This window comes from Amblyraja radiata, chromosome 12 (genome assembly GCF_010909765.2).
Source record: "Amblyraja radiata isolate CabotCenter1 chromosome 12, sAmbRad1.1.pri, whole genome shotgun sequence".
In the NCBI taxonomy this organism is placed as follows: Eukaryota; Metazoa; Chordata; class Chondrichthyes; order Rajiformes; family Rajidae; genus Amblyraja; species Amblyraja radiata.
Genome location: NC_045967.1, coordinates 7,384,138 through 7,400,910, shown reverse-complemented (window position 1 = coordinate 7,400,910; position 16,773 = coordinate 7,384,138). Strand labels below are relative to the sequence as shown.

The 16,773-nt window shown below is 43.6% G+C and overlaps 1 protein-coding gene across 1 annotated transcript in view; it reads right to left on the bottom strand.

Annotated features, from left to right (window-relative positions):
- Positions 1–16,488, bottom strand: part of LOC116978896 (tumor necrosis factor ligand superfamily member 13B-like) — a 30,913-nt gene extending 14,425 nt beyond the window's left edge. Inside the window, exons 1-4 of the mRNA XM_033030161.1 lie at positions 16,224–16,488; positions 12,086–12,212; positions 4,450–4,506; positions 893–1,005 (exon numbers count right to left, since the gene is read on the bottom strand). Of these exons, the coding sequence (XP_032886052.1) occupies positions 893–1,005; positions 4,450–4,506; positions 12,086–12,212; positions 16,224–16,469 (543 nt within the window). The 5' untranslated portion in view covers positions 16,470–16,488. The remainder of the gene's footprint in view (positions 1–892; positions 1,006–4,449; positions 4,507–12,085; positions 12,213–16,223) is intronic.
- Between the last annotated feature and the right edge of the window lie 285 nt (positions 16,489–16,773).

Below are 16,773 nucleotides of genomic sequence, written 5' to 3'. Positions count from 1 at the left end.
CTCCTATACATTAGCATGAATATTATTTCATGTTTAGGTGTCGTCAGCTTTGGTTGTGCTCAACTACGACAGTTTCAGATGATGATTTGCTCTCCCACTGCCCCCAACGTTTATCACCCAAAGGTTAATCAAGTGTTTCCCCCATTTTTACATTTAATGTATAGAATAGTTCAATAACATCCACACCCATTGAACAAAAGTTCAAAATAATTTTCCCCACAGTGTTTTATAACACATTGGACATTGATTGCAGTATTGTCTAATTCATAAAGTTTCTAAGCCCAACTTATAGAGTCATAGAGTGATACAGTGTGGAAACAGGCCCTTCGGCTCAACCTACCCACACCAGCCAACATGTCCCAGCTACACTAGTCCCACCTGCCCGCGTTTTGCCCATATCCCTCCAAACCTGTCCTATCCATGTACCTGTTTAACTGTTTCTTAAACATTGGGATAGTCCTTGCCTCAACTACCTCCTCTGGCAGCTCGTTCCATACACCCACCACCCTTTGTGTGAAAAGGTTACCCGTCATTTTGTTATTAAATCTTTTCCCCTTCACCTTAAACCTTGGTGGACTTTGTAAGTACATCTCTTATCTGCTAACAGAAGTATGCTTGCTCCTTGCTAACAACTGAAAGAAACCCATGAAGTTCTGCTATTGCCCATGTTTCAATGGGAACACACAATGGTCTGCAAATAACAAAAAAACTCACGTTTCCAACTTATCCATATTGATCAGCACTGTAAATGGCACAATTGTAATCATGTATTGTCTTTCTGCTGACAGGATAGCACGCAACAAAAGCTTTTCACTGTACATGAGTCCGCATACGTGACAATAAACTAAACTGATAGCCCCACTGTTCATAGTTATTATTAGATTAGGCTTACCTGACTGTACACAGTATAAAAGCCGCCTTTTCTCACACTTATCATATTGGAATTTGATGCCAAGGCCTCACCCCGCTCAGTATCCACAATCCAAGGAATAAAGGTTGAATCACCTGCTAACATAACATTGAAAGGTCTTGAGGAAGGAATCCAATAGAACAGGGAGATATTGACAATTGGGAAGATAATATAGGTTATTTGGTATTGGATATATTTAGGATGTATGCCTTGTTGTCACCTTCCTCTAGCTAGCAATGATCTAGTCTACATTGACCTTCATCCCCTTTGATCTCTCGTTTTCACATCTTACCCTTCCATATTTCTGTGTCACCCTCTCCCCTGACTCTCAGTCTGTAGAAGGGTCTCGACCTGAAACGTTACCCATTCATTCTCTCCAGAGATGCTGCCTGTCCCGTTGAGTTACTCCAGCATTTTGTGCCTATCTTTGACATAAACCAGCATCTGCACTGCCTCCTGCACACTTTGGATATATTAGTCGGGTTACAACTAAGCAGCAATGTGAACAACTATTAATACGCATACATTTTCTAAAAATCACATTTATGTTGCATTGGTAATTTATTTAATTAATTTTGTTTAGTTGGCTTCTGTGATTAATGTTTCAAAATGCGAAGTATATTCCCCCATTTCAATATGTTTCACACAATTCTTGAGTAATGACTCTAGATGCGGATTACAAATTAAAAACACAAATATATTTCCTCTGTCAATGTCCCTTATCTGTCTACTGAGAGGAAACCTGGGGGAACATAGCTAATTAATAAAGACAGACAAGGAACAACCTTTAACTTTTACTTGCCTCTCCTCATCCCTCAGGTTTGTTAGTAAATTTTAGAAAATATATATCTATATATCTCTATATATCTATATCTATATAAATATATCTATATCTATATCTATATCTATATCTATAGATATAGATATATCTATATCTATATCTATATCTATATATATAGATATAGATATATATATATCTATATCTATATCTATATCTATATATATATATATAGATATAGATATATATCTACACACATACATAATACATTATATATAATATATATAATATTGGGGAAAAAATCACAAACTCAAACTTGTCTGAACTATATATATGTATAATATATATTCTTTCTCTCCAGAGATGCTGCCTGACCCACTGAGTTACTCCAGCATTTTGTGTCTACCTTCGATTTAAACCAGCATCTGCAGTTCTTTCCTACACATATATATAATTGGAACAAATCACTAAATTAAACGTTTGAACTACTCTATATATATATATATATATATATATAGTTCAGACAAGTTTGATTTTGTGATTTTTTTCCCCTATGTTGATATATTTTTATATTTATATATTACTATATTAATCCAGTATGTTATTGGGAATTTAATTTGCAAATAGATCTGGCACTAAAAGACAAAGGATGTCTTTGAACTAGCTAATTGATGGTATAATTAGGAGACCCAGGATATTCCAGATGTGGGAATCTTGAGCAAAAAGCAAGATGCTGGGGACTCAACAGGCTGCACAGATGGAAGATTAAATTGGCAATAAATGTGTTTTACTGACAGAGTTTAGACATCAAAAGCATATTCTTCCTACATTAGCCATGGGACATGTGTTTAAAATGTAAAAGCCGCTGACATGTCAGTGTTGGAGGTACTGGCACCAAGGACAAGACCAAGAAATGGGTTCATTCTTTTGTCTTTTACATCACGTGATATTGATGTTTTTTATTAGACTCTGGTCTTTTCCTTTTTAAAAGTAGAAACGGTTGTGGGAGGACGAAAAGTGAAACATTTTGATAAGATTAGGATGTGGTTGAAAAGGTTTTTTTAAAGATTACATACACTTGGGACTTTCAGCTCAGCCTGGCCCCTCTCACCGCAACCTCACTTGATCACCTTGAAGCACAATTAGTTATAACTCTCTCCTCAATCCCACCCTGGACCCATCAGTTTTCATTTACTTTCTTCCTGTAAAACAAATGTAATCAACTTTTCCATTTGGCGCTGTGTTTATTTATGAGGGCTGTGAGGGGAGAGGGGAAGAACAATGGACAATGGGGAGGGGGGGGGGGAGACAAAGGACAATGGGGGCCCTGCGTGGGGGGAACTGCCGTGGTGGAGGGGAGGGGGGACAAAAGAGGGAGCTGGCGTACTTTGTAACTTTGTCAGCGCTGTAGGTGGCTGCTATTTGTATACATTGTGTATGCATGCATAGAATCTCACTGCAAAATATTCATATTCCTATTCCTATTTTTCAGCGTGTAGCACTATCAAACGGCAAAGGCATTTTTTATGTATCTTAAAATGCTTCATAAGAACGTTGATTGCATTTTGGCACTGAAACATTAAACAATGACAAGGTATGTCCCCGACATCACATGTATCCTGTTTCATATCAGTTTTTCTCAGTTAAAAAAAAATGATGGTGGGACATCTGATAGACATGTTCACAGCAGATAAGCAGTTTGGCAAGATGTACATTACTATTAAAACACAAAGTACTCGTGCTATAAAAGGATAAACGTTCAACCAAGAAAATCAAGCACAAAAGCCAAAGTACTACCTAAACTGATTATATCAACTGATGCTAAAGACAATAGCCAGCTCCATATACAATAAGCAGCTACCTACATGTTAACAAGCACATTTTTTATTAAGCTGATGGTGTAGATGCAAGTATATCATTAGGTTATCAAGTGGGCCCCTCCCTTCACTGGTGTTTCATTGAGTAAAGGGCCTGTCCCACGAGCATGCACCTGCATGAGGTGAGCGCGACCAAACCGGAAGCGGGGGCCGCGCGGAGGTCGAGTGATCCCCGTACAGGGCCGGTCCCACCAGCATGCGCCTGCATGCGGTGAGCGCGACCAAACCGGAAGCGGGGGCCGTACGGAGGTCGAGTGATCCCATACGAGTTGACGTGAAGTTCGAGCGAAGTCCGCGGGAATTTCGCGCGTGACGTAAGGTGTCAAGACGCTGCGTACGGCGTCAAGACGCCGCGCACGGCGTTGAGACACTGCGCACGCCCGTCGAGGCGGTGCGTACGGCGTCGAGGCGGCTGCAGGCCGGCAGGCCGTTGCCACGCGGAACTTTTGAACACGGTCAGTTTTTCGGAGCCCCACGCGGTGTCGGGACCATACGGCTCCGGCGATCGAAGTGGGACTGGCCCCGCGAGGCCGTACGGCTCAAGCGACCACGTTAGGTCGCGCTTGCCGCATGGAGTCGCATGCTCGTGGGACAGGCCTTTAGGCCCACACACCTCGGGAAGTTCCATGGCGTCCCACAACCACCTCCCTCAATACCTGCTCACACCAACAGCAGATGAGCAGTATTTAGTAAGATGTAATAAATAGAAGGAATGAATTGGAGAAGTAATTCAAACGAAAGTGACACCAAGTTGGGTGTAGATCACAGGTGGTTATATTCCAGAATCCTAATGGAAATGGTGTAGGAAATAACAGAAGCCTCAGAAGTTAAATGTCAGCACGCTACATATAATGACAGCACAGTATCAGATCTTGCTGAGTTACCTTGCTGAATTGTGCTGCGCTCAGTGTTTGGAATCAGCTGCAAGAAAGATGGTTGTTCTATAAAGAAAATATATTCATTGGTTAATTTTACAATAATCACAATTATAATTCCACTCATAATTCCACAATCCAGTCCAGTTAATTACTGCCCAATTGTCTACTCCCAATGTGATAGATAATGCTGCTGTCAAGTGGTAATACCTCCTCAATGTTCAATCCAGGGTGTGTTATACAATCACTGCCTTCAATATAGGAGAGTCTAACAACCCACCCTTGACGTTCATTGCCATTGCCATTTAACGGTGCCTCCTGGGTGTGTGTGGATGGGGTGTAGATTGCCTTGCTACATAAAGCTTGTCAGATGCTAGATATCCTGTTGAAAATAGGTGAAAATAGCTCACCGTCAATATCCTCAAAGGATCTCCACCATCTACACAATGGTCTGCATCAGCATTAGGAGCAGGATGGAACATTCTCCATTTGACTAGCTCCAATAACACAAAGAAGCTCAGCAAAGAAGCTCTGTCAAGCTTCTCAAGTTTGTGGATGACACAACCCTGATTGGACTGATCCAGGATGGGGAAGAATCTGCCTACAGACAGGAAGTGACACAGCTGGCGTCCTGGTGCCATCGTAACAACCTGGAGCTCAATGCTCTGAAGACAGCGGAATTGATTGTAGACTCTAGGAGAGCTCCCCCTCCCCTCACCCCACTCACCATCAACAACACCACAGTCATATCTTGGGAGTCTTTTAAGTTCCTGGGAACCATCATCTCCAAGGACCTTAAATGGGGGACGACCATCGACTCCACAGTCAAAAAGGCACAACAGAGGATGTACTTCTTGCGGCAGCTGAGGAAGCACAATCTGCCACAGGCAATGATGGTCCAATTCTATACGGCCATCGTAGAGTCTCTCACCTTCTCCATCATGGTCTGGTTTGGCTCAGCCACCAAGCACAACACCCGGAGGCTGCAGCGAATCGTCCGATCAGCAGAGAAGGTTATTGGCTGCAACCTTCCCTCCATTGACGAACTGTGCACTGCAACCTCTTTGAATTACTTCCCTCTAGAAGGTGACTCCAGACTGTCAAAGCTGCCACAGCCAGACATGAAAACAGTTTTTTTCCACGAGTGGTAACTCAAAAGCCAAAATTCTGTAGCCTCTTTTTACTCTGGTATTTTATTTAATTCACATGTTTAATCAATAATGTTTTATTATTAATGTTTAATGTTTTATTGTCATTCCTAACTGTCACTGTATCTCATGTTGTCACTTGTGGGCGGAGCACCAAGGCAAATTCCTTGTATGTGAATACTTGGCCAATAGACTTATTCTTATTCTTCTCATTCCTAATCCTGGACAAGTCGTTCACTCAAATGATGTCACCACCCTAAACTTCAGCTCCCACCACTATCATTACACAATGTCTGCTGTGTGTGTGTTCTGCAAAATGCACTGCAGTTATTTACCTAGACTATTCCAAGATCATTTCCCAAGCTTATATCTTTGAGTAGGGCCAGTTGGATGTATGAAACATCACTGGTTGTAAGTTCTCCTCCAACTGTGATATGAAAATATATTACTGTGGCTTATTTGTTACAGGTTTAGTTCCTGAACATCCTACCTAACATCTTTCAGGGAAGGACAACAACAGTTCAAGAAGGTAGCATGCCAACATGGTTTCAAGGGTTATTAGGGATGAGCAAAATGAACTTGCCTTGACATTAATATCTATATCTCATAAATGAATTGAAAGACATAAACCACCATTCGCTACGATCATGTCTGGTCCTCCATTTCAAATCAACTTTGCTCTTTGATCTCTATATCAAGGGGCGGGCACAGTGGCGAAGTGGTAGGGCTACTGCCTTACAGCGCCAGAGACCCGGGTTTGATCCTGACTACGGGTGCTGTCTGTACGGAGTTTGTACGTTCTCCCTGTGACCTGCATGGGTTTTCTCTATATGTTCCCGTTTCCTCCCACACTCCAAAGACGTCCAGGTTTGTAGGTTAATTGGCTTGGTATAAATGTAAATGGTCCCTAGTGTGTGTAGGATAGTGTTAATGTGCGGGGATCGCTGGTCAGTGTGGACTCGGTGGGCTGAAGAGCCTGTTTCCGCGCTGTATCTCTAAACTAAACTAAAATAATCTGTTGGTTTCAGCCTCAAATACACCCATTAACTGAGCATGTGCAACTCTCTAAGACAAGAAAACTTCAAACATTTAGAACTCTGGGTAAAGAAGTTTCTCCCCACCTCAGTTATAAACCAGTAATTCTTATTTCCAGACTATTGTACATCCCCAGTTCTGGATTCACTACATTATCAGAGGCGTCACTGTGATGGAAGTGCCTTTCATTGTAGATCATGTAGATAATGTATTGAATATGGATCAAGCTTTCCCAATTGCCCTTCCTGGAAAAGCATTCTATTTTCTCAGAAATCAATTCTGTAAATTGATATTGCATTGATTCCACATCAGGTATATAGACACAAAATGCTCACAATAATACAAAAACCTGCAGTCCCTGCAGAACTTCCTTCATTGTACTCCAGCATCTTGCGATGAAAAACAACACATCATTTGCTGCCTTGAATACTTCATACACACACCTATTTATTTTCTACACTAGCACACTGTACATGATTTTTTACTAGTTTCTCATGATATACAAAAACATTCCTTTTCTATTCTTGTACCCAAGTGCATGAACACAAATGTTCCCGCATTGTACTCCATCTACCATCTCCTTGCCTACTCACTTGACCTGAGTTTAATTTTGTTTGAAAAAGTAATTTGAATGACTTTAAAGCACCATGGCCCTAATGTTAATTGTGTAACCTACATTAAGATCAAGATCTTCAAATATAAATCTACATGTCTAGGTTTTCCTGTATTATACCCATGCTGATACTTGCATCGCAGTTTCAATGCAGGTTCTCGCGGATCTTGGTACTTATCAGAGCAGGTATGATCTCTGCAGTCGTGTCTTCAAAGGGTATACAATAGTAGCGGCCTCTGCAGTCTGTCTGTGTATTTTTTAATTTTTTTTGTCCTGTTGAGGGTTTAGTTTGTAGCGGGTTTTTAAATGTGTATGTGTGGGTGGGGGAAACTTTTAAATCTCTTCCCTGCATGGAGACCCAACCTTTTCCCTGTCAGATCTCCGTTGCCGTTGGGGCCTAGCGCCGTGGAGCGGCCTCCAACCGGAACGACTTGGAGGCTCAAGTCACGGAGCCTGTGGAGCTGCGGAGCTGTGGAGCTGCGGAGCTGTGGAGCTGCGGAGCTGTGGAGCTGTGGAGCTGTGGAGCTGTGGAGCTGTGGAGCTGTGGAGCTGTGGACCTACGGACCTACCTCCGTGGAGCTGGCCAGCTTCGGAGCGTGGAGAGCTGCGGTGGCGCGCTGCTGCGACCCGACTCCGGTGGATGGTGACACCGGGAGCTCGCGGGTCCCCGGTGGGAGACTGCTTTGCGGGGCACCGGCAACGGCGACTTCTCCCGTCCGAATTGCGGGGTTGAGAGTGACCTGGAGGGGGGCCTTACAACGCCCGGCGCGGCTTTAATTTGCCGCGGACTTGCTAGCGCCCGCCGGGGGCTCCAACACCAAGAACCGGGGCAGGGCCCTACATCGCCCGGCGTGGCTTTGAGTGGCCGCGGACTTACTAGCGCCCGCCGGGGGCTATGACCTCGACTTCGGGAGAGGAATGGAGAGCAGGGGAGAGACAAGACTTTGCCTTCCATCACAGTGAGGAGGAGACTTACTGTGATGGATGTTTATGTGAATTATGTTTGTGTGTGTCTTGGTTCTTTTTTTGTATGGCTGCAGAAATCAAATTTCGTTTGGACCTCATGTGAGGTTCAAATGACAAATAAAAGGTATTGTATTGTATTGTATTGTAGCCAAAGTCTTTCAGCTACTTGGGAGCTGCAATGTTCCCAGGGATCAGAGGAGGTGGAGAGAATGGTACCTGCAAGAAGCATGTTTATTTGGCCCGAAGCCGATGGAGAACCACCAGAGCTATGGCTGAACGCTCTTGGCTGGAGTTTACTGGGGACACCACTGCGAGGCGTAGCACCACAAGAGTGGAGCCTGTGAACCCCAGCAGTCTAGGGAAGTCATCACAAACCCCATGCTGCTTTAGTCGAAATTGTGTGGGATAATATTAGTGTGCGGGGATCAGTGGTCGGCGCAGACTTGGTGGGCCAAAGGGCCTGCTTCTCTAAACCAAACAAAAGTTTAATGAAGCTTGGGCTTGGAGTGTAGGTAACCACTCTAATGCTGTGATGAGCAGCAAGCGCTAAAAGATAGTCAAAGAGCTGCAGTTGGAGCAATGCTGAGACCAGGAAGAGGAGATGACCATCATTCTGTCCTCCAAGGGTAAATATATTAACACGAGGTCACAAACCCCGCTGAGAACAAGGTCATAAGATCATGTGATAGGAGTGGAATTAGGCCATTCGGCCCATCAAGTCTACCCTGCCATTCAATCATGGCTGATCTATCTCTCCCTCCTAACCCCAATCTCCCCATAACCTTTGACACCTGTACTAACCACACTAATCAATAATCCTTCTGTCTCTGCCTTAAAAATATCCACTGATTTGGCCTCCACAGCCTTCTGTGGCAAAGAATTTGACAGATTCACCCCCCCCCCCCACCCCTCCCCCACCCACCTCCCCCTCTCCTGACTAAAGAAATTCCTGCTCTTCTCCTTCCTAAATGAACGTCCTTTAATACTGAGGCTATTATCTCTTGTCCTAAACTCTCCCACTAGTGGAAACACCCTATACAGGCCTTTCACTATTCCATAAGTTTCAATGAGGTCCTCCCATGATAACAAGGGGTATGAGTTGAGAAGCTCTTTAAAATGCATGGATTAAAGAGAAATTAATAAAACCTGGTAATCCCGTGACTAAATGAGAATTCTCATTTTACAGTGAATGTTCAAATAGGAATGTTACATGTTACTCTACTGTTAATCTCGTTGGGCAGTTCTAAACGGAGTAAAGGTGGAATCAGGGCAAATAAAAATTGTGCCAAGAAATCTGGGATTATATTGACCAACAGTTTTGGTTCAGGTTTATTATTGTCATGTGTACTGAGGTACGGTGAAAAGCTTTGCATTGGATGTCACCCAATCTAATCAGATAATACTGTACATAAGTACAATCAAATCAAACTCAAGTACAATTGGAAGAGCAAAGGCGAAGATCCAGAGTGCAGATATTATTCTCAACATTGCAGTACTTCATTTTCATACACCTTATGGAAGCACCATTGAGAAGCCTGATAGCAGAGAGAAAGAATCTGTTCCTAAGTCTGGTGGTGCATGTTTGCAAGCCTCCGTACCTGACAGGAGTGGGGACAGGAAGCAACAACTGGAGCAGGACATGTCTTTGATGATCTTGGCTCTTTCCTGAGGTAGCATGATAGTTCATTTTGGGCCTCCAAATGTCACTTATGTGAATTCTGAATACTTGGAGGCCCAAAATGAACTATCATCTGTTTATTCCTACTCAGTTTTCTGTCCTTTACCCAAAGCTCCACATCTGCCTATACGTTACCTCTTACTTTGTGGATACTTATGTTATAGTAACATCCGATCAAACCCCTTCTGAAAATCTAGTTTCACTATGTTGATTTGGCTCGCTTTTCCACCCTGCCAATTACATCTTCAAAAAGGATGTTAAGTTTGTTGAAACAGTTTAGCTCCCATGCAGAACATTGGGGGTTTGAGTCCAAACCCAGGGGCCCCTGTGTCAAAACCATGCACTGAAGGAAGAATATTTTATAGCCCATCTGTGGTCCCTAACCCTAACCAGGCATCACCCACACGACAGCATACGTCAGTGTGTGACAGGGAGCACGACAAGATGAGACACCCAGATGTCGTCCTAGGATTTTGAACATTCCAAAATCCTGGGGCGGCAGGGAGACACCGCCCGTCACTACATGCGTCACGACCCGACCACGCCCAAGGGAGACAGGCCTTATAGGGGTTGAGAGAGAGAACATCTGAGATGAGGTTTGTGAATATTGAAGGCCAAGACACCAAAGATGCTGGTTTGGATCTGGGATGTGCAGTTACTCAGGTTTGGATGAGCACAGACATCTGTAGGTTTCCACTGGTGGGAGAGTTAGGATGAGAGGTCATAGCATCAGAATTAAAGAATGTTCCTTTAGGAAGGAGATGAGGAGGAAATTCTTTAGTCAGAGGGTGGTGAATCTGTGGAATTCTTTGCCACACAAGGCTGTAGAGACCAAGTCAGTGGATAATTTTAAGGCAGAGATAGATTGATTCTTGATTAGTACGGGTGACAGAGGTTATGGGGAGAAGGCAGGAAAATGGGGTTAGGAGGGAGAGATGGATCAGCCATTATTGAATGGTGGAGTAGACATGATGGGACAAATGGCCTAATTCTGCTGCTATCATTTATGACCTTATGATGGTAGCGCTGGAAGAGATTCCAGAGGAAGAGACACGTAGGGACAAATAAGATTTGAAAATTAGAGCGAGGATTTTTAAACAGGCAACGCTTAGCCAATCTTGTTCAGTAACACCAGCAATGTAAGAATTGGTTGATGATAGAATATTGAAACAAAGTTTTGAATGACCTCAAGTTGATGGTAAGAAGCTGTGCAAGGAAAAAATAGTTTTACGTACATGATTTGGATAAAGGGTTATATTTTTTGACAGTTGACATTGGTGTTCACTGATGTTTCTCTGGTATGCCAGAGGCTGAGGGGAGACTTCTCAAACTTTATAAAATAATGAGAGGCCTAGATAGGGTAGATAGAAATTTTTTTTTTCTGGGGTCAAAGATTAAAGGGCATAGCTTTAAGGTGAAAGGCAAAAGGGCAAAGTTTAAAGGAGGTGTGCGGTGTAAGTGTTTTACATACTGTAGATAGTGGGAGGTGCCTGGAAATTGCTGCCAGAAGTGCTGGTGGAGGCAGATATTGGCTTAAAAAGGCTTTTAAAAATGGGGAATGGTGGGGTGGGATGATGTACAGGCAGATTAATTTACTCCCCTCCATGGACACAATCTACACACAGCGCTGTCAAAAAAGAGCAGAGAGAATCATCAGAGACACACTACATCCAGCTCACTCCCTGCTCAAACACAAAAACTGCACATACAACCTCAGGCACAGACGAGCAGACAGCATCGCCACAAACAGAACACGCTTTTTTAAGAGCTTCTTCCCTGCAACAGTGAGACTCTTGGCCAAAACAAAATGAACTGATGTCCTGATATAGGGTTTGTGCAAGTTACAATGCTCTCACTTTCCCCTTTATATAGGGTTTTAGGCACTTTCTTTTTTTATTTCTAGAGTAGTATATGTTTTTATAGATTGTGTGTCTTCTGTGTGTCTTTTTAATTTTTAATTTGACTTGACTTGACTCTCTGAACAACCGCACAAGTGTGTAAGCACAAATGGCAAATAAAGTTTTTGACCTTTTTTTTTAATGTTGGCTTCATGTTTAGCACAGATATTATCGGCTGTTCCTGTGCTGTGTATATACTATGTTGGAGTGTGTACTGAAAAATAGATTCGCGCAATCATACTTTCAGCGTTCCTTCCACGTGGACTATACTTAGCCTTTAATTATGATTTTGAATTCATCTGCTTACTTTCACCATCTCTCGTATCTCTCCTCTTTCTTGTAAGACTCGTGAATTCATAACTCTTAACATTCCGTATGGTTAACTCTTCGCTTATTTGGATTTGGCCATGACTATCATTTTCCAGCAGATCTTCCTGAGGAGAATTGTGAACAAAATGTGAATAGAAAAAAAATTAGTGGTTGCTTTTCCTCTCCCCTAAATCCATAGTTTAGTTTAGTTTAGTTTGGAGATACAATGTGAACACAGGCCCTCTGCCCACCGAGTCCACGCCGACCAGCGTACCCCGCACATTAACACTACCCTACACACACTAGGGACAATTTTACATTTTATACATTTATACCAAGCCAATTAACCTACAAATCTGTACTTCTATGGAGTGTGAGAGGAAACCGAAAATCTTGGAGAAAACCCACACAGGTCGCGGGGAGAACGTACAAACTCAGTACCGACAAACACCCATAGTCAGGATGGAACCCGAGTCTCTGGCGCTGTAAGGCAGTAGCTCTACCACTGCGCCACCCTATAGATTGGAAAAAAACTCTCCAGTTCCTCATTCATCATCTTTCTTCATGTGTGAATCAATTTAATTAATGTTAACATGCTATTTCACAGTGGGAGGCATGATCTTAATCTGATCAGTCTCCACTACTTTTCTGGTTGTGTTCGAATGATTCAGCAGCCTCGGCAGAGCCAGCAGCATAATTGTGGATGAGTTGTATCCTGGCCTCTCCCTCTTCTCCCCTCTCTCATCTGGCAAAAGGTATAGAAGTGTGAAGACGCACACCTCCAGATTCAGGGACAGTTTCTTCCCAGCTGTTATCAGGCAACTGAATCATCCTACCACAACCAGAGAGCAGTGCTGAACTACTATCTACCTCATTGGTGACCCTTGGACTATCCTTGATCGCACTTTGCTGGCTTCACCTTGCACTAAACGTTATTCCCTTATCTAAACACTGTAAATGGCTCGATTGTAATTGTGTATTGTCTTTCTGCTGACTGGATAGCATGCAACAAAAGCTTTTCACTGTACCTCAGTACACGTGACAATAAACTAAACTGAACTGAACATCTCCTCCTACCATGCCTCTTGCAACGACTGCATCCCTTACTCGCAATTTCTCCGACACCGCCGCATCTGCTTCCAGGATGAGGCTTTCCACTCAAGGCTATCCAAAGGAAACTCATCAGCAAATATGGTGTTAGCCCCTGCTGTTGTGAATGGATCTCTCATCTGTGGCTGTTCTGTGTCCCACTATTCTGCTATCACTTCCCCTTCCTCCAGACACAAGGATAGAATTCCCCTGGTTCTCGCCTTTCACCCCACCAGCTTTCTCAGACATTTCACTCTCTGACATTTCCACCACCGTCAACGGGATCCCACCACTAGTCGTATCTTCCCATCCCCACCCCTTTCCGTAGAGACTGTTCCCTTCTCAACTCCTTGGTTCACTCATCGCTTCCCACCCAAACCACCCCCTCGCCAGCAATATAGGAGATGTAACACCTGTCCCTATACCTCCCCCCTCACATCTCTGCAGAGCCCAGCAGCTCTTCCAGGCAAGACAGAGGTTCATTTACATGTCTTCAAACCTCATCTCCTGCATTCGGTCTTTACAATGTAGCCTCCTTCACATTGCCAACTCTAAACTAGCCGAACACTTGCACTTTGTCCACCAACGCCTGCTGGCTATCAACCTTTTTTTAGTTTAGTTTAGTTTGGTTTAGAGATACAGCGTGGAAACGGGTCCTTCAGCCCACACCGACCAGTGATCCCTGCGCGCTAACACTACCCTACACACACTAGGGATAATTTTACATTTACACCTAGCCAGTTAACCTACAAACCTGTACGTCTTTGAAGAGTGGGAGGAAACCGAAGATCTCGGAGAACGCGGTGAGAACGTACAAACTCCATACAAACAAGCACCCGTTGTCAGGATCGAGCCCGTGCCTCTGGCGCTGTAAGGCAGTAGCTCTACCGCTGCACCACCGTGCTGCCTATTTTTACCCCCCTGCCCATTCCCAAATCAAGCTTTCTATCCCAGGCCCCCTCCATTCCCAGAGTGATTGATGGAACAGGCTTGGGTAGCTTACAACCCAATGCGATGAACATTGAATTCTCCAACTTTAAATGCTATCACCTTTCTCTTTATCTTCATATGCAATATTCTCCCCCCCCCCCCACACATTCTGGTGTGCACCCATTTCTACCACTATCCCACCCCAGCTACCCTGCACATCTCCCCTCCTTCCTAGACTCGTGCCCTATTCCTGAGTCCCCCATTCCCCTTGTATTTCACTTCTTGCCCCTTCCACTTGTCCCCGTCCACCTCTATCTGTCTCTCTGACTTTATATTTCACTCTTCTTCTCTCCTTATCTGACCCCCTTTTGTCTCCTTCTCATCTTTGTCCTGTGAGATTTACTCCGCACATCTGCCAACCCTCACTGTATCCACCCATCACTTACTAGGATGGACACAAAATGCTGGAGTAACTCTGCGGGTCAGACAGTATCTCAGGGGAAAAGGTGATGTATCGGGTCGAGACCGATCCATGTTCAATCCACTTACTGGGCTTTGTCCCACCCTCCCATTTTTCATTTCCAGCTCCCTCCCCACCTTCTGCAATTAGGCTTAAGAAGGGTTTGGACCCAAAAAGTTATTTGTCCATTCCCTCCACAGATGCTACCTGATCTGCTGAGTTCCACTAGCACTTTGTGTATTATGCAAGATTCCCTCATCTGCAGGTCCGTGTACCCCCCCATCATGTCATCAGCAACGCACAAGCCCAGAGGACAGGACTGCACTGACGCATGTACTACAGTCAGAGGTCTGGAATGTACTGACGCATGTACTCCAGCCAGCCAGCCAGCCAGCAAGCTGTCCCCTCTCCAACCATAACCCTGCCATCCACACAATCTGGCCCATCTCATCTCAGGCCCACTCAATTGTCTGATGGAAAGAATTTGATGGCTTATGATGTATGTTAGTGGAGGCTCTACCAATGGTCCTCTGTAGCCAGCTGCTGAAAGGTACAGGAGGAAGGTGATATCACACTACTTGCAGTTTATGTTTGCAGAGGAGACTCAAGTAGTAACAAAGGAGAAATTTATGGAGTTTGAGAAGAACTTTTTAATGTCTTTATACTATCATAGAAACATAGAACCATAGAAAATAGGTGCAGGAGGAGGCCATTCGGCCCTTCGAGCCAGCACCGCCATTCATTGTGATCGTGGCTGATCGTCCCCTATCTATAACCCGTGCCTGCCTTCTCCCCATATCCCTTGACTCCACTAGCCCCTAGAGCTCGATCTAACTCTCTCTTAAATCCATCCAGTGATTTGGCCTCCGCTGCCCTCTGTGGCAGGGAATTCCATAAATTCACAACTCTGTGGGAGAAAAAGTTTTTTCTCACCTCAGTCATAGGAAACATTTTTCCTGCATCTAGCTTGTCCAGTGCTTTTATAATTTTATATATAATCAGTATAAAGATGCACTGTTAATGGGGGTGGGGGGGGGGGGGGGGGGGGGGGGGGGGGGCAGAGCACGTAGTCCAAATATTTAGACAAATTGGCTGCAATACATAAACAGGCATTAATATCTATTGACATTGGGTTTAGGTCATATTACTGTGCCATGTGCTGCAGTAGCCTACGGTAGCAGAAGAAAGCTTTTGCTCCAAGTAAATTATTTTCTATCTGGCCTGCAGTTCCATTAATGTAATATTTCTCACACACATTTACAATGTGTATGAGAAAGAACTGCAGATGCTGGTTTAAATCGAAGGTAGACACAAAAAGGTGGAGTAACTCAGCGGGACAGGCAGCATCTCTGGAGAGAAGGAATGGGTGACGTTTCAGGTCGAGCCCCTTCTTGAAGAAGAGCCTCGACCCAAAACGTCACCCAAACCTTCTCTCCAGAGATGCTGCCTGTCCCACTGAGTTACTCCAGCACTTTGTGTCTATCCTTAATGTAATAACTTTGTTGCATTTATCAATATAAAGTTGTTGTCCTTCATTCTCAGTTGTCACTTGGTCTTATACGTCTTACTATGACAACCGAGAATAGAGGGCGACACTTAGAATTTACCCCTGTAAAGGAAACAAAATCCAAGAGATTGAGCGGAAATATTTCCTTACCATATCTTTCTCGTGCTGCGTTGAGCGATCCCCAACATTTACTCTTGTCCTCTTGTTAAAAACACGAAGCTGTTTGTGGACATTTGCCAGTTCCCTGTGTAGATCACTAATTTGCTGCAGTAGTATCATCAGCAGTGAGAAACAACATAAAACAGCCAAGAAAAGGATGACTACAGTTATAACAAACCCTCTCATGATAGATCTGCTTCTTGATTCCGGTAAATTATTCCAGAGTTTGGGTTGCATCGTAATTTAAATCATTCTTCTTTCTTAGTTCCAGTCAATCTGGTGACAATTCTTTCACTCAACAGAGGAAGTTCGTATGTCTGAAGGCGTCATATTGCAATGACAACAGGAAATTGTATTTCATTGAAATACTTGCATTATTAAACATTTTTAAAGGGCATTATCATCTGTTATGATTAATAAGTGGAGCTCAGAACTTTCAAATATTTACTTGGAATCTTTAAATCTTTCTAGTAAGGCTGCTGTATTATATGCCCTTGGGAATATTATTTTTTTTAAATTATTTTTTTGTTATTAGAAGCAA